Source organism: Thamnophis sirtalis, unplaced genomic scaffold (assembly GCF_051295495.1).
Source record: "Thamnophis sirtalis isolate CommonGarterSnake01/CBP01778 unplaced genomic scaffold, rThaSir2_p1.2 scaffold_13, whole genome shotgun sequence".
Lineage (NCBI taxonomy): Eukaryota > Metazoa > Chordata > Lepidosauria > Squamata > Natricidae > Thamnophis > Thamnophis sirtalis.
The window spans coordinates 19243877-19263008 of NW_028261393.1; the positions used below are offsets into that span (position 1 = coordinate 19243877).

The window sequence follows — 19132 nt, forward strand, 5'->3', positions numbered from 1 at the left end:
TCTTCGACCAAAAAAGCGTAGTCTCTCCTGGCTCTTAACATTTGAGGTGGTATCTCTTTCAAAACAGCCAGGTCTTGACCGCCAATTTGAAGCTTAGTGTTATAAGATGCTTGCAGTACCATATTTCTAAACTCTCTTGTAGTAAAATATATAACGATGTCTCGAGGAAGCTGCTTCTGCTTTGCCAGCCAGGAGTTAACGCGGTAAGCTTTGTCAATTCGCCAGTCTTGATTGGTCCCTGGTCTTCCCATCAGGCGGTCAAAAGCTTCCGATAGGGTCTGTTTCAGGTTCTCCTGTTTCTCCTCACGCAGCCCCCTTACTCTTAATGCGAACTCCATTTGTCGGTACTGTATCATAATAATTTCTTTTTCAGCATTTTCCACTTTTTGTTCCACCACCTCTGTTTTCAATGTCAAGTTAGCATTGGCATCATTAAGAACCTCTAGAGTATCTTCCACTCCAGAAATATGTTCTGTTAATACAGTTACAAGACTCAGCATGTCGTCTCTAATTTTATCAACCTTAGCCTCAAATTTCTCATACAGCTCCTGTTTAAGTCCTTTTATTTCACTTTTAATTTCTTCTTTCATTTCTTTTATTTCCTCTTTTCTCTCCTCTCTATTATCTCTAAATTTATCTTCCATTTTAATTGTCTGTGCATTAAGAGCCTCGCTTAGATTACTCAGGAAAAATTCTTTCGTTAACACATCCCCAGCAGGGGGCGTAGGAAGCGGAGGCTGCAGCTTTGTGCCAGGCACTGAGGATGTGCCCCTGGAAGTAGAGGGTGACGACTTCAAGTTAATATTTGGTTTTGAGGCCATTTCAAAATTTATCTGCCTGCAGTTAATAAAACTCTATTGCCTGAATATGCAGCTTTAAGTAAAGAGGCTTTTATTTTGAAGTTTAAGGCTTGGCAAAACTTTCAGTGAGTAAACATTGTAACAAGACCATTCAGCAGATTCATCACCATTTAACTTCCAAATAAGCAAGGTTAATGAAGGAGTAAAATTCTTCTATTGTGAAACCAAAACAAGTGATAAGCAATCTCTTTTGTTTTGAATTCTTGTGAGGATTAGCAAGAAGTGTTCGTTATTACCGGAGAAACCAGCCTGCTCGGCGCCATTTTAGAAGCCTCTGAGTAAATAATTTTTCGGAGGAGAAAAAGAAAAGAAGCTAAAATGTTGATAAGCAATTATTGTCCACAGTAAACGGATCCAGCTCGTGATAAGAATAAATCAAACAAAACTTTGAGCAGAGTGGGAGAGACCTACTTTGTCCTGCACAAGGCAGTTTGAAGTTCCCAGCACGGACAGCCGTTCTGCCTTGGGCTAGCCCCCCTTTCCTTGCAAGCACAAAAGCTGCAAAAATCGAAGAGCATTTGCCAGCAAAACAGTTTCTTCTTTCCTTCTTGCCTGAAGGATAAGAAAACCTGATAAGACGTCAGATGGAAGATCCTCTAAACAGGTACGTAGTCAGGAATTCGGAGGCAGCTGATTTTTTGCTGCCCCCACCAGTAGGCTCCTCCCAGGAAGTTCGATCGGGATGCGCTTTTAACGGTCACTCATGCCCTTGTCACCTCGAGGCTGGATTATTGTAATGCGCTCTACATGGGGCTACCCTTGAAAAGCGTTTGGAGACTGCAGTTAATTCAGAATGTGGCCGTTATAGTGCGTGTGCCGAGGTACACCCACGTTACACCTATCCTCCGTGAGCTGCACTGGCTGCCTATTGGTCTCCGGACTCAATTCAAGGTGTTGGTTATCACCTTTAAAGCCCTACATGGCTTAGGGCCAGGATACCTTCGAGACCGCCTGCTGACGCATACCTCCCAGCGACCAGTAAGATCCCATAGATTGGGCCTCCTTCGGGTGCCGTCGGCCATACAATGTTGGCTGGCGGGCCCTCGGAGGAGAGCCTTCTCGGTGGCTGCTCCAATTCTCTGGAACCAGCTGCCCCCGGAAATTTGGACCATACCCACTCTGATGGCCCTCAGGAAAGCCATAAAAACTTGGCTGTTCTGGCAGGCCTGGGGCTGTTGACCTCACTATTGAGGTCCGGCTCCAACTAGAATGAATTTGATGGATGATTGTTGTTTTAAATTGTGTTGTTTTTTATGTTTTTTATATTTTGTTTGTAAGCCACCCGTAGTCCTTTGGGATTGGGCTGCATATAAAAGTTTTAAATAAATAAATAAATAAATAAATAAATAAATAACGTGGGAATCCCATCTTTCACTGATCAATAATCTTACAATAATTCACACTCTTAACATCATCTCTGTCCAACACTGAACTATTTCAAATCAAGAAATTAAATCTCCCCCCCCCCTATTTTCCCTCTTCTTTTCTTTCTTTTCTACTTTTCTTCAACTTTTTTTCCTTTTTTATCTTTCCAGAAAATTTTTTAACCATACTCTTCAATTATACAGAAGAGGGGAGGGGATTTTGACTGGGGGCTGAACTTGAGAAAACATGAGAAAAGCTGTGGTTTTCTTGAGCTGCATTTGAGGTGACTCATTAAAGTAGCTAGCTCTTTTTCTTTCCTCAAAGAAGGAGGACCTTGGAAAAAAAGACACCGCTCTTTTTAAGTGATGTGGCTTTCACAGTCCCATGGATTCTGAAGCACGTCTTCCAAATGCACAACTCCAATGTTCAGTAATGCGTAATCAAGGATGAAAACCATAGTCATGGGAGAGATGGAGCAGTAGAGACTTGCTCTTTGTGCTTGTGGTCATGTGCTGCAATTGCACATCAAAGATTATGTCTTTGGCACCTATTTGTAAAGTTAAGAAATAATTATTTATCTGTGCGCTTATCACAGAAGTGCATGCATTTTAATCAGTGGTGGGATTCAAAAATTTTTACTACCGGTTCTGTTGGTGTGGCTTGGTGGGCGTGGCAGGGGAAGGATACTGTAAAATCTCCATTCCCTTCCCACTCCAGGGGACAGTTACGGTAAAATCCCCATTCTGCCCCAATCAGCTGGGACTCGGGAGGCAGAGAAAAGATGAGGGTGGGGCCAGTCAGCAGTGGTATTTACCGGTTCTCCGAAATACTCAAAATTTCCACTACTAGTTCTCTAGAACTGGTCAGAACCTGCTGAATACTACCTCTGATTTTAATGCTACATACATACATACATACATACATACATACATACATACATACATACATACATACATACATACATACCAACAAATCACTATCAGGCCATTGTTGGCAAAAGCCTTTAAGTTGCAGAGCCAGTTAATACTCACTTAATTCTCTGTAACTTCAAAATTCTCAGGAAATCTCATTTGGTCTATTTATTTCATGGGACACAAAATTTACACAGCTATGTATATTTTGCCTGGGGTGTGGTGTGGTGCAGTGGAATAGAACAGAACAGAACAGAGAGTTGGAAGTGACCTCCAACCCTCTGCTCAGGCAGGAAACCCTACACCCCTTCAGACAAATGGATATCCAACATCTTCTTAAAGACTTCCAGCGTTGGGGCATTCACAACCTCTGGAGGCAAGTTGTTCCACTGATTAATTATTCTGTCAGGAAATTTCTCCTTAGTTCTCCTTGATTAGTTTCCACCCGTTGTTTCTTGTCCTGCCCTCAGTTGTTAAGTGAGTAACCATAGTTGTTAAGTGAGTAACACAGTTGTTAAGTGAACCTGGCTTCCCCATTGACTTTGCTTATCAGAAGCTCGCAAAAGGGGATCACATGATCCAGAGACACTGCAATGGTCACCAGTATGAGTCAGTTGCCAAGCATCTGAATTTTGATCATGTGACCATGGGGATGCTGCAACAGTCATAAGTGTGAAAAACGGTCACAAGTCGCATAAGTTGCAACTTTGAATGGTCACTAAATAAACTGTTGAAAGTTGAAGATCACCTGTACAAGAGGCAGTTTTTAAACCGATGAAGACATTTACTACTTGAAATCTGTCTATTACAGTATATAAATGTACACTTATGGTGATGATGTTCCTCCATCATGTTTGAAGAGGACCTTGATATCTAACAGGTTGTGGGCTGTCCACAAAGTGTCCGCAAGTGACAGGTAAGGCCTATACGGGCACGAAAGGTTCTGCCACAGGTTGGGCAGAAATGTGTGGGTACCACTGTTGCAGTATTTGCAGCTGTGTCTTTGCGGAGTGCCTCGCTTCTCTTGTGCTAGGGTGGTCCTTCTGTCCTCAGATGCCTGGCAGCCTTGGTGGATCAGCGTGTGCCATGTGGATCAGTCTTGCACCAGGGTTTCCCAGGATGTTGATATCCAGGGGCTTGAAGGAGGCTTTCAATGTGTCTTTGCATCGCTTCCTTTGTCCCCCTTGCAATCGCTTTCCTTGAGACAGCTCACCGTAGAGGAGCTGTTTGGGGATGCGATGGTCTGGCATTTATGGTACAAATATAATAAATACCGTAACTATAAATATTGAACAATAATATTTGATGCAGAAATCATCAAAGTCTCCAAGGCTTTCTTTCATCCCGCAGAACAAAGAGAGATTTTTAGAGAGGGCAGGGAAATTCATCTCTCTCTCTCTCACACACACACACACCCCAACAGGAGGCTCAACTATATTAAGATGCAAACGAGACATCAAGAATTTCTCGTCTCAGAATACCTAGCGTGAGGCCAGCGCTTAGCCACCTCTATTCAATCAGAAACTTCCTCTCTTTCTCTCCCCCCCCCCCCCAGCTCCTCTCGACAGCCGACAATTCAATCTGTGGCTCCTGATCGGATTCCATCTGCCTCACTACTGGATGTCCTACACGCATCCCAAAGCAAATCTATTGGAAGTGATGGTTTCATTAAAGAGCCCATATGGCTGCTTTTAAGTGTTATTCCGCCTTTTTCTGCAGGTGGTTTGGCAGAAGGTAAGCATATCTGGTGAGGTTCCCCGCCCCCCTTTTGGAGGAACCAGCTGGTGCAAAAAAATAAAATACCCTTGGCTGCATCTGCGCGAGAAACACAATTAGTAGGAAGAAGACTCACGAGGGACTCTTCAGAAATCACTCTCCCTTTCCCTGCCTGGTAATTCCAGAAGACCTCTCCGATTACTGAGTAACGATTACTCTCTCCCGGTCATTTACTCTGGCTATATACCGTCATAACTCTCTTTAGAGCAAAGCTACTTAATAGTAAACCAGGGAGAGGAAACTTCTACTTCTGACCTAGAGAGCTCAACAGAAATTGAGGAAATGCTACGACAGCAATCAGGTCACAAAGCAGCGGGATGGATCCAGGGGTGGGTTGCTGCGGACTCGCACGGGTTCGGGAGACACGCTAGCTAAGAATCTGCCCAGCTTGGAGAACCTGCAAATCCCACCCCTTGCTGGCCCCACCAGTGGGGAAATCTAATTTTTTTTACTACCGGTTCTGTGGGCGTGGCCTGGTGGGCATGGCTTGGTGGGGTCATGTGACTATGTAGTCATGTAATTGAGGGATCAAAAGACAGAAACTCACTTTAACAATGAACTGCTGGAGCAGGGTTGGACTAGATGACCTTCTAGCCCTGGATTATTCTCTGAAGGTGTGTCTAGTGCCAGGTTTGTGGTCCTTCCTTCCTCTCCTTTTTCCCTCCCTCCCTCCCTCTCTTTCTTTCTTCTTCTTTCTTTCTTTCTTTCTCCCTTCTTTCTTTCTCTCTCTGTCTCTGTTTTTGTCTGTCTGTCTCTTCCTTTCGTTTCTTCTTTCTTTCTCAGTGTCCCGACCCCTCTCCCCCATTTTGGGCCTAGCAGGCTTCAAGGAAGCCTGCTGGGAGCAAAAATGGACCCCCCCCATTCCCTGTTTTTGACCCACCCCCACCTCCCATTTTTGGCTGGGAGAAAAAACGGCCCCTGCACCCTCTGTTTTTGGCTGTGCAATGTGTAATCATTGAAACTTAAAAAAAAAACTTTTTAAAGTATTTTTTTACTAGCATTTTTTACTACAGGTTCGTGTGAACCGGCCCGAACTGCTAGTATTTCACCCCTGAGCCCCGCTCATCCCACCTTGCCCCCCCCCTCCCAGGAGGCCCTATGCCGCCCGTTTGGGATTGCCAGAACTCCGGGGAGGGGAGGGGTGGGCAGGGCCAGCCAGGAGTGGGATTTGGAGGTTCTCCAAACTGTACAGAAACCTAGCCAGCGCTTCTCCCGAATCCCTGCGAGCCCCTGTAACCCTCCCCTGACATGGTAAATATTTAGGAGAGGATCACTTTGAATATGGTGATTTACAAGTGAACATTTGGGCATCAGTTTAAAATGAAGGCCCAGGCAAGGTGGGGAGAAGTGCTGAAGTGCCACTCAGCAGCCAGGCAGGGTATTTTTAAAATCCTTTCACGCAACCAAATAGACTCTGCTGCGGATCTGGCAGTTCTTTGATGACATGTGTGATGCATTCAAAAGCAGCATCTCCGTTCCTATTGCAGCCTCAGTGAGCATCTCGGCTCTTGGCAAGAAGATGAGTCCGTTCCTTCTATGCAAGGATGCATCCTCGCTTTCCCTTGGGCCTTTCGTGCAAAGATACACCGATATGAAAAAATGCACTGCCAGAAATGCTTGGGCTTAAATGTCCTTTGATCTAAATCAAGATACAGATTTTATTTTAATTTTAAATTAATGAATTCATCCACTTTCTCAACATCCTTCCAGGACCCCAGCAAAACATTTTTTTACACCGCTATCAGCATTTCCAGGCGCAAACAAGATCCAGAGGAAGAGGGGGAGGGGGAAACGCCCCCATATGAGGAAACAACTGGATCGTTCCAGGACTAAAGTGGAGTCTTGATTTATTTATTTTTTAATTTGTGTCTTGCTTTTTCTCCATGGAATTCAGCTTGCACCTGCTGATGTGTCTCCACTGCAGCCCACATTTATCTTCATTAAAATATTGACTGGCTTCACACAGTAGGCTAAATCAGGGTGGTCTGTTTAACACAGTGCTTCTCAAACCTGGCAAATTTTAAGATATCTGGACTTCAACGCTCAGAATTCCCCATCCAACAAGCATTAGTTTAACATCTGCATCTTGCCTAAGCTGTGTATTTCAGATTTGATTTTGAAAGTCAACATGGTACTATATCCATCACACCAGTATCAGCCTAAAGCTCATACAGCCACAAGATAGATAAGACAGATGACAGACATAGGTAGGTAGGTAGATAGGTGGGTGGGTGGGTGGAGGGAGGGAGAGATAGATGGATAGGTAGGCAGGCAGGCAGGTAGAATAACAGAGTTGGAAGGGACCTTAGAGGTCTTCTAGTCCAACCCCCTGCTCAGGCAGGAAACCCTACACAACTTCAGACAAATGGTTATTCAACATCTTAAAAACTCCCAGTGTTGGAGCATTCACAACTTCTGGAGGCAAGTTGTTCCACTGATTAATTGTTCTAACTGTCAGGAAATTTCTCCTTAGTTCTAAGTTGCTTCTCTCCTTGACTAGTTTCCACCCATTGCTTCTTGTCCTGCCCTTAGGTGCTTTGGAGAATAGCTTGACTCCCTCTTCTTTGTGGCAATCCCTGAGATACTGGAACACTGCTATCATGTCTCCCTTAGTCCTTCTTTTCATTAAACTAGACATACCCAGTTCCTGCAACCATTCTTTATATGTTTTAGCCTCCAGTCCCCTAGAATCTGGGGAAGCCAGATTCACCTAACAACTGTGTTACTAACTTAACAGCTGCAGTGATTCACTTAAAAACTATGGCAAGAAAGGTTGTACAATGGGGCGTAAAGTCACTTAACAAATGTTTCACTTAGCAACATAAATGATGGTCGTAACACAAGGACTACCTGTACCAAAGGTGGTATTCAGCAGATTCTGACCAGTTCTGGAGAATCAGTAGCAGAAATTTTGAGTAATTCGGAGAACGGGTAAATACCACCTCTGGCTGGCCCCACCCCCATCTATTCTCTGCCTCCCAAGTCCCAGCTGATCAGGAGGAAATGGGGATTTTGCTGTAACCTTCCCCTGGAGTGGGGAGGTAATGGAGATTTTGCAGAATCCTTCCCCTGCCACCCTCACCAACTATGCCATGCCACGTCCACCAAGCTACGCCCACAGAACCAGTAGTAAAAAATATGGAATCCCACCACTGACCCGTATTTACCCCAAACTGAAAATATAGGAGATCCCTTCCTGTCTGATATGCTACATAACATGGGAGGAAGCTAAATGCACCCAAGGCCATTCCTCCTAAACTAGCAGATTCCTGCCAGCTGAACAGTACTGCCCAAAAGCCCTTGTTGTTGAAGCCACACAATTGGGAACCTCGCTGGGAGCAGGTCCTGGGCTGTGACATTGCACTGCAACTCCAGACCCAGCAAGGGAAGGGATCTCTCCGACATATTGTACACATGTAGCAAAAGTCGAATTTGGCAGGTTTTTCTCTGCTGTTCTAAGTGAGGCATGCTCTCATCTCACTGGTTTCACACTCCACAGGAGATCCCCAAAAAAATAAAGCTTAGCTTGCAAATTAACCGACTGCAGCCTCTTTGGGCAGGCAAACTCAAGGAAAAAGAAGGCAAAGGAATCAGAGAAGGGGTTTCCCCCCCACAAATGATTAATAGTGCAAATCTATGTACTCAGGCTTCAGTGTAATCTATGGGTTCACACACTGGGGTGAGCCATGATTTGCTCAACCGTGTCTTATCAAATAAATTACAATGGGGCAGCTTTACCCAAAATAAACAATGAGGAGTTGTGTCAAAGGATGGGACTGGGAGGGCTGCAGCCACGGAGTTCAGATATATTTCCTAGGTCTCTATTTTTATTTTCGCCTGCTCTATTTTCACAAAGAGTAGCTAGAATTTCATGGAGCAAGAGCTACATTTTCCTTCAACAGGTTTTGTAGAGGAAATCTGGGAAAAACTAATTCACTTGAATGCAGATTCAAATTATCAATAATCAGTATATGTATAGATGGATTTTGATTTGGCAAAACCGATTTGCACCATAATGAGAACTAGGAACTTGTTTTTATTCATTTTACATTGTCACTTTATGGAAAACAAGCTGATTATGGATTTAAGAATTTGATTCAAGAGTGACAATTTATATCGATACAAGTTTTTTAAATTATTATTTTGCAAACGTATTGTTTTTCACCATTATAGCTATAACTCCCATTTTTATGCAACTGTTAAATGCCCTCCTATAAAGTTGCCTTGCATAGTTTATGGTCAGAAGGAAAATAGTAAAAGCTTTATTCCACTTATTTATTAGTTGTTCTTGGAATAACTGTCTCCTTTCCAAAGCAAAACAGAAGAAACCCAAATTAAGCAAAATCTATACCCACAAATTGGACACAATTAAATAGATGGATAGGAATACGGTGGCTTAGTGGCTAAGACGCTGAGCTTGTCGATCAGAAGGTTGGCAGTTCGGCAGTTCAAATCCCTAGTGCTGTGTAATGGAGTGAGCTCCTGTTACTTGTCCTAGTTTCTGCCAACCTAGCAGTTCGAAAGCACGCAAAAATGCAAGTAAAAAAATAGGCACCATGTTTGGTGGGAAGGTAACAGCGCTTCATGCGCCTTTGGCGTTCATTCATGCCAGTCACATGACCATGGAGACGTCTTCGGACAGCGCTGGCTTTTCGGCTTTGAAACGGAGATGAGCACCGCCCCCTAGAGTCGGGAACGACTACCACATATGTCTGAGGGGAACCTTTACTTTAAATAGATGGATGGGGAAAATGTTTACATTTATATGCACTACAGAAATTCAACAGCAAAAAAAAAAAGAACCAGATTTAAGGTCTTATATATCAGAAATAAAAAAATACCAAATAAACATTAACTAGGAAACAGTTTCACAATCCCTGATCCATCGTGTAGAAAATGGATTGAAAATCTCATGTCTATAAAACAATGTCTATAAAACAAATTACTGCATATCTTCCAGGAACTTGTAGAAACCATTGAAGTATTTGCGAAAGTGAGATAAAAACAAGAGTTTTCAGGCACAGTTAGGCTAGCCCTAATTGTTCAAATAAAAGGTGATAGATATATGCAGGTTAGTTTCACCCAAGAGAACTGGTCATGCATACCAACATTTACGACTGTTGTGAAATTCAGTATAATATAAAGTTCCTTGTCTTTTAAGTTAAGACCATATTGCTCAACTCTGCTCCTGGTTTTCTTGCAAACTTTAAGAAAAAAAAAGACATAATGAGAAACTACAAAATGCAAAATGAGAAACTATAAAATGCAAAGGAAGAAATTATAGTTTGAATTCCAACTCCAGCCCTGGATTGCAGACCATAAAATAATCTTTGACTTACAACCAGTTGCTAAATGATGGTTCAAAATTACAATGGACCTACTTATGACACAGATTCAAAATTAACACAGCTGCTGCTCCTCCCCCAATCACAACACTGAAACCAGGCTGCATTTTGGGCCTTTTTATTTATTTATTTGTATCCCACCTTTATTATTTTTACAAATAGACAGCCAATATATGCAACACACCTTCCTCCTATTTGCCCCACAACAACCATCCTGTGAGGTCAATAGGACTGAGAGATAGTGACTGGCCCAAAGTCACCCAACTGGCTTTCATGGCTAAAGCGGGACTTGAACTCATGGTCTCCTGCTTTCTAGCCTAGTACCTTAATCACTAGGCCAAATTGGCTCTTCATTAGACCATTTGCGTCATCCTGTGGTTACATGTCTCCAATCTGCAACTTCTTTTTGCCAGAAATGGCTTTTTACTTCTGGTTTCCAGCAAAAAAAAACAACCCACAATGGATTTGGACAATGGATTAACTTAACAGCTTCAAGGGTCACATATGGACTATGCCATTTGCTTATGGCCACCACTGTTTAACAAGTGGCACAACTTGCAACCATAATTCTTGACTCCATTATGGTCATAAATCAAGGATTACCTGCACTCTGATTCTTTTTCCAGTCTTGGGTTTCTAATCGGACTTTCAAATCCAATTTCATTGCTCTGAAGGAAGAAAGGGCAGTTGGATAGTGCCAGAACATACATACATAAATATATATAAATGGTTGTGTGTGTATGTGTGTCTGTGAATGTTCCAGGATAACTCTGGAACTCCTCGAGCAATTTCAACCAAACTTAGTATACAGATGACTTACTCTCTGGAAACAAATACTGTGGGGATAAGACACCCCCAACACCTCTCGGGGGAGTGTTCTGTTAAGATACAGCCTGTTGTGCCTTAAAATGTTTTCTTCTATACTGCTGTAAAATAGCTTCTACTGTACAGCGCTGTGGAGTTGCCATGGTAACGGCTTCACAGTACTCCACAAGGGGGCTCCCTCTGGTAAGGGGAAAAATCCAATATTAGAAATTACGTTTGGTCCAGACATTTCCCCACTATAAATAAATACCCGGGCAAAGCAGGGTTATCAGCTAGTTTCCAATAAAAAACAAAGTAGTACAGAGCAGCTCAGTGAAGGAGATATAATACAAAAGTAACCCTTGTTCTAATAAATCCAGGTTTATGTGACGGAACCTGCCACAGCAGACCCATTCTCCCTTGCCTACATATATATTGAAATGACACACCAGCACTAAGATATCTAGAAAGCAGAATAAGTCCCAAACAATATTTCAAACCCACAAACCATTTCTTCTCAGCTGCTTTTCCTTACTTACCACATCAACAATGTTCAATTCTGGATTGTTATCCGAATCATACAAGACAACCATTTAAACCAGTGGTTCTCAACCTTTCCAATGTCGTGGCCCTTTAATACAGTTTCTCATGTTGGGGTGACCCCCAACCATAAAATTGGTGCCTCGGTTCCTAAGACCATCGAAAATATGTGTTTTCTGATGGTCTTAGGTGAGCCCTGTGAAAGGGTCATTCGACCCCCAAAGGAATCCCGACCCACAGGTTGAGAAACACTGATTTAAACACTCACAAAACCACACTTCTGCTGTACTGATAAATAGGAATAATGTAGAAGAATCATGCCCTAGATATTTCTATTATTTCAAAATTTTAAACAATATCTAAATCCGCAATGAGGCTGAAACTGAAAGGGCTGGTTGGAACATGCGCTCCAATGTGACATGAATGACTGCATTCGCCCATTATGGTGAGCCAGATAGTGGTTTATTTGACTTTATCTGTGCATGTTTCACGAACTCAACCACAGGGATTTCTATACTACAGGTTATGGCTTAATACAGGGGTGTAAAACTCGATTTCATTGAGGGCCACATCAGGTTTGTGTTTGACCTCTGGGGGCCGAGGTGGGCACGAGCAGCGTGGGAGTGGCCAGCTCGACGTCATTTGTGTCGGGGGCACCTGTGGTGACCCGAGCGCTCTGCTAAGCTCTGTTTTCGGCTGCCACGGCCTCCTGCAACCCTCTGCCAGTGAAAACGAAACTTGGGTGGGGCGTTTTTGCTGGCAACACCACCACAGGTTGGTCCTTCTCTGTTTCCAGGATAGACCACAGGCCAGATCTAAGTACCCCACTGGCTGGATCCGGCCCCCAGGTCTTGAGTTTGACACTCCCAGTTTAATACATTGTCTGAATCAAGCCAAAAGTGATTTATTCTATAGATTATATAGATACATAAACATAAATCTGGTATCCAAAGGGTTTGTTACCAATAAATAAACTGTGGGTTAACAAAATGGCTAAACCCCTTGTGTCCAGAATGTCAAAACCAGCAAAGATCCAGCAAAATGAATCTCCACATCTCTCACCTTTTCCAGCACGTTTATGGAGATAAGATAGTTAAACCTACCTGGCTCAGAGTCACAAGCAATGTTTGTGCATGTGCAAACTGGCCCCTCAGTCTTATCAAAGGTGTATTGGTGAAACCACTACAATGCTCATTGCATTTTCTTTGAATTCTGGTAAGGGATGAGTCACACACACACAGACGCACACACACACAAGAAAATGGAACCTGATCTGCTTAGATTATCTGACTTTTAATGAGGTGATGCCTGAAAAAAAAATCCCTCTGTGTCTTTCCCATCCAGAAAACTGAGCAGTGACATCTAAGGGGATAGTGTCAAAGAAAAGGAAGATCAGAGAAATGACTCACCATCTGTTACTCTGCCCGAAATCGAAAATCACATTTTATATCAGCACAAGCCTGCAGAGCTCAAGATTTCTCAAGGTGAGAAGAAAAGATATAAAGCAACTTCCTTCCCTGATTCATCCAATATCCGGTGCTCACATCTGCTCTTCCACAGCGTTTTTATGTACTATCTATCTAAGCGGAAGAGTAGCACGGAGGAGATGTATTGCTATGCATATAAATATATACATGTCCAATCCATCTCCCTCCCCTCTCCCATCTTTTCACATCCCTTTGTCTCATTTTCTGGACTGAAGATCCTTTGGGGGAGGGGGGGGTACAGATATTCTTTGAGATGTTGGGTTTTTATCTATTGGCCCTTTATTTCTGCATTCACCCCACATTCTTTCCGTACAGAGGTTTAAAAAGCAGAGTTTTAATAAGTTTGGGAGAATACCACATTGCCCTGAGTCTGGAAAGAGACCTGTATGTTCAAGAATTTGTTTTCACAATCTGTTACATCCAGAAGTTCCTTATAAATATCACTCAGGGGGAAAAATCAGATACCTGTTCCTTGAAGTACAGGAATTTTATTTGAGAACTTCATAAAAATGGTGCACAGATATACAGACACACATACTAATGTCTATGGTAAACTGGTGGCCAGAAAGTCACCAGGCTAGAAACCAGGAGACAGTGAGTTCTAGTCCTACCTTAGGCAAGAAAGCCTGCAGTGTGACTTTGGGCCAATCACCAGAAGACTGTAGGTTCTAGTCCCGCCTTAGGCATGAAAACCAGCTGGGGGACTTTGGGCCAATCACTGGCTCTTAACCTAATCACCTCACAGGGTTGTTGTAGTGGGAAAAACAGGAGGAAGAAAGAGTATTAGTCACCTTGGAGCTATTTATACAAATTATGAAGGTGGAGTAAACAAATAATGAAATGTTGAAGGATGTGGAGGAAGCATGTGGGGAAAATATATCTACAGTATAATAAAGCCAGGGAACAATTGTCTTTGTATCACAATTTGCTTTTCTGGCACTTGAAATCCGTCTCTGTTTGCCAAAAGATGGTGTTTTTATAGGACCGACTGACAAATGAGGAAACAATAACAATCAAATGCTCAGAATACCAAGAATTTAAAGCCATGCCGATATAACACCCCTTTATTTTATGGGATTAAGCAGCAAAAGAAAAGTGTAAGAAATATTTCTAAAGCAGAATTTTGGAGTGTTATTATGTGCAAATTATTGTCATATATTTCATTAGAAAAAATAGAAAAGGTGTCACAGATGGACCCTTGCAGATTTTGCTTATCATTCAAAAGTAATCTATTTGCTCTATATATAGACATTCTTTAAAAATATGAGATATATGGTTTCCTCACTATCCTAACGACATGTTGACCAACCTTTCACACAAATATCTTGCACGTATTTATGTATTCAGGTTCAGCCTATACCCAAGGGTTAATTAAGACAGGGTGGATTTACTTATAACATTATCAACAGATTTGTGCCCTAACTTAATCAACAAATTCCCTCACCTTAGGCATGAAAAACTGGCTGGGTGACTTTGGGCCAGTCACAATCCACCTCACAGGGTTGTTGTGGGGAAAAAAGGGGGGAAAGGTATGTTTGCAGCCTTGAGTTATTTATACACAATAAATAAAGGCAGGATAAAAATCAAATAAAATTTAAAAATACGCTTACTGAAAAAAATGAATTTGTATACGCTTACTGAAAAAAATGAATTTGTGAAAACACGCAATGATAAATAAAAGTCCAATGCCCAATGTACCACTGTACCTTTGAAAACTGGATAAATATTTCTTTAAAAACTGAAAAGAGGACTATTCAAGGAAATTAAGAAGGATAAACATGACCATATAAAAGAACCCAATGAACTGTGAGCAACATTCTCCTCCCTTCTGAAAATAATTTGCAAGGTACGTCAATTTCAATAAATCAAATATGCAGATTAGTGGAAGATTATAAACCAGCTGTTGCCTGCAGAACTGAGCAGGAAAGACTAATGTATGCCTCTAACACAACTCTTTTATTACAGGGCTGTAAATGTCCCATGCAAGCTTAAAAGTCACACAGAAGTCTTCAAACTTAGTTTGTTAGGAAGCCCAAGAGATAAAACAAAAGCAATGATTGCTTAACTAGCCCTACTGACCTTTAGTTTAGTCTAGATACTGCAGAAGACAATGCATATTGCTTCAGCCCTACAAATCATGTGAAATACTGAGAAAATCCAACATTTGCATGCTGAAATATGGAGGCATCAAATTTCAAAAATAAGAGGGGAGAAGAAATTAATTTCTTGTGTTTTTGTCTTTTATCCTACAAAAATGGACTTCAACTTTAAAGACAGGAGTCCTTATACCATCCTGGACAAGAAAAGATTGGACAAAGGTTTGTTCCATATAGTACATTATAAAGACTCTTGACGTGGAAAAGGGATCAGACTAGAACAGCGTTTCTCAACCTTGGCAACTTTAAGATGTGTGGACTTCAACTCCCAAAATTCCTCACCTTGGCTGGCTGGGGAATTCTGGGAGTTGAGATCCACACATCTTAAAGTTGCCATGGTTGAGAAACATTGGGTCATTAGAAGACCTCCAGGATCCCTTCTAGCCCTATGATTCTATAATTCACCATTGGGAGAGAAATATTCTACATACACTCAAAGCCACTTTTCATTTTCTAGGTCTGTTCTGAAAGTGAAAAAGACTAGGACAATTTAGCCCTACTAGTTTGTGCAAACATCCTAATGACACTCAAATCTAACATACAAAGGGCACAAAACAAGCAAGGTTTTCTACATATATCCCAGTATTTAACTGTAGAATCTCTATAGTGTTTGCATTTTTTAAAAGGTACTGATTCCTCTAATTTCTTTAACCCAACAACTTAAAAGTGATTAGGAACCCATCTGAGCTTACCCTAAACATTTCAATACCTGAGGCTGAAAACATTGCACCCTATGCCGTTATAACTTGGGGCAGAGTCAATTAAACAATGATTTAATGGTATTCAAAATTTAGTGCTTCACAAAATGCCTCACTTTCATGAGGCATTTTTGGAGAGGAAAAAATGTTGACTTACTTTTCATACTCGATATTATCTTTGTCACACCGCTTGTCCTTGTGCTTCTCCCAGTCTTTCCCGTGTTTACATGTGGCCAGAGAAATAATATCTTTACCATTATGGATGTGGCGGAGAGCATTCCTGGTGTCGGAACCAATGCCGGTCAGGTATCTCTTCCCTTTAAAAACCAAGAGATACTTTTTCTTGGGTGGGAGAGAAGTCTTGTATAACCAGCCTCTTTCCCCACCTTTCTGAGGATGCTCCTTCGAAAACAAAGGGATGGAGATATCAAAACCAGGCCGAAAGTTCTCGACATAAAAACTGGCTTTGGCCAGGATAGCCTGTCCAATGTCAAAGCCCAAGTCTTCGGTGTAATTAGGCCACGTGCCAGAATACAGGTTAAATATGAGATGGTTTTGTCCATCGTTCCAAAGCTGGAAACCTTGGATTTTCTCGTTGATGTTATGGACATATTGTATGGAGAGATGGTCCCTATCCAACGTGTCAATGTTTAGAACAAACAGGCAGGCCTCCTCAGGATTGGAGGTGTAATAATGTGACTCTTCAATGGAGCTGATGATTTTGAGGTAACTTTCGGATACAGGATCCCCTCCTTCCAGGGGGTAAACAAAGACTTTGAACCCGTGTTGCCTACATTTAGAAAAATCAAAGCAAGTCTCCATACGGCACCTGCTGTTCTTGTAAAGACTCAGCTTCAACTGCTGCCGGCTTTGGGGAGATTCATCGCTGTGGCCCCTTTCAGTGCCCTGGAGCTCCTCAGAACCTGCAAAGTTCTTAAGAAGAACCTCGTCGGCCCACCGAGGCCAGGTTTTTAAGACTTCCGCTTTTTTGTTGGAGAAAAAGGGAAAGCGTCTTATTTGGTCTCCTCCAAACAAAACAAGCAGAAGCCAGGTGGCCAAGAGAGTCACGAACAGGTATTTTTTCTTGGCCTGCATGGGTTCATGCAGAACCCACCAAATCCTTATTTAGAAAGGAAATAAATTGGATCAATACGGCAATCCAGAAAGTGAATTATTCAGACACAAGGGGGAATTAAAATTTATTGGAGAGAAACAAGAGTTCAGGCCTCAGAAATAGAGCCTAGAATGCTGCAGGCGGCAATTTCTAAGGGTCCAATTTCTCTCCCCATTTTTGGATATACCCTAGCTTTGAAATTCACCATGCCACCATTTTTTCTTGTTAGAGTTGGTTTGGTGGCTTCTTCAGTTACAGCAATTTGGTGTGGTTCTGAATCTGAGCCACTCCAGCCTTTTATTATCTTATAATCTTCAGTCCATATTTATTTCAGGCTGGGTAAACAGCCTGAGTTTGCTTATTGGTTTCCCCCCCTCCCCCTTTACCAACTTCCTGGTGTTTTTCTTTTTCAATCTTCAATGACTGCCCTATCTTTCCCCGAGGATTAAAAGAAACAAAACTGTGTCATTTTATCAACTTGCCCTTCCAGTTTGTGACTGAATTGGGTTCTTCTTTTGTTCTGCTATCTGATTTGACCGGGCACAGCCCTATTCCCTTATCACACACCTCTAGGGGACCAGCAGACAATCCAACAAGTAACAGATAAAAGTCTCACTGGATACTAGATCCTTAAAAGATCCTTCATGGAGAATCTGCCTTTCTTCCACTCAGAAAATTGGTTTGAATCCTTTTTTTTTTTTTTTGCCGTTAAAAAAACAGATGAACCCAGGGACTGTCTTCTGCTCTTGAAGAAAGGTAAAGAAACACTTGCAGCCCCAAATTTCTTAGATTCTTGGCACTGCCGGCTTTCCAATGAGACATTTCTCTGCTCCCGAAGAAGTAAACTCAAATCTTCATCCACCAATAATCTTCAAGCCAGGTTTTGTTTTTCCTGCGGTTTTCTTTTGTTTTATTAATATAACTATTCTTTGAAGATAGGACTTTCAACAAGTTTAACTCTCAACCTTCCCAGAAGCCTTCCAAACCTTCCCGGTTAATTTTTCCCCCCCATCACCTTTTTGGGGACCCAATTAATTCGATCAACGCTTCCTGGAAGTCCCCAACCTTTTTCTCCAACCGAAGTTCTTTCTGTCTGGGAGGGTAAGGTTTTTAATTATCCTCTTTTATTATTATTATTATTTTTCACCCCAACCCGCCTATCACTTTTCTCTCTTTGGCCGGAAAACTGGTGCTTTCTGCGCTTTGACGCTTGTCCTTGACTCATGCGATTCTTCCGAGGCTCCGAGACCCCGTTTACCCCGAGAGAGGCAACAAATGCGGCGGGAATCCCAGGGCAACGCACCCGCAGTAACCTTAGCGCACCTTAAAGCTTTCCGTTCGCCCTTCCTGCTCAGTCCATTGCATTCCGCATTAGCCGCACTCCCCGGCCGGCTTCCTTGCAACCATCAAATAACCTGGCAAGCCGCAACCATCCACCTTCTCCGTGTGTCCCGTCAATCACGGCATTGCGCGTCGCCGGTCCAGCGCCCGCTCCCCATCGCCGCTGCTCTCCCTCCTTGCCCGCCTTCGCAACTCAACGCGCAGCGTTCCGCTTCCACCTTCACAACATTCCACCCCGCCACGCCCCCCTCTCTTCTGATTGGTCCCCGGCCCCCTCAAAGGGCGTGGCCGCTGTCTAACTCTTTCCTCGCCGAGGGCTCCGAAGAGGGAGAGGGAAGGTTGCTCATTGGCTGTTCCTGCCGCGCCCGTGTGGGATGCTGGATGCTCCACGTGGGAAAAGTGGAAGGCCGCGTTCGGTGCATTGAAGGCTCCTCTCTCACCACCCTCTCTCTCCCCCTTTCTCTCTCCTCTCTCTCTCTCTCTCTCCCTCCCTCTCTCCCACTCCCCCTCTCCTTCTCCCTCTTCCTTTCCCCCCCTCCCACCCTCCTGGTCTCAAACTTGGGTGGGCCGTTGAGAGGCAGGGTGGATTACTTTGGATCAAGTGGGTGGGAGCCTCCCAGATGGAATGAGTTACTAACCTAGTTGGGGGTTATTGGGGAGTAACAGTTGTCCCTCAGGCGAATAGAATAGAGCTGGGAGGGACCTCAGAGGTCTTCTAGTCCAGCGGTCACCAAT

General features: G+C 42.9%; 1 protein-coding gene across 1 annotated transcript in view; it reads right to left on the reverse strand.

Moving 5' to 3' along the window:
- The window catches only part of EXTL1 (exostosin like glycosyltransferase 1), a 65675-nt gene extending 47083 nt beyond the window's left edge, over positions 1 to 18592 (reverse strand). Inside the window, exon 1 of the mRNA XM_014054533.2 lies at positions 16100 to 18592. Coding sequence (XP_013910008.2) covers positions 16100 to 17037 — 938 coding nt within the window. The 5' untranslated portion in view covers positions 17038 to 18592. The remainder of the gene's footprint in view (positions 1 to 16099) is intronic.
- Between the last annotated feature and the right edge of the window lie 540 nt (positions 18593 to 19132).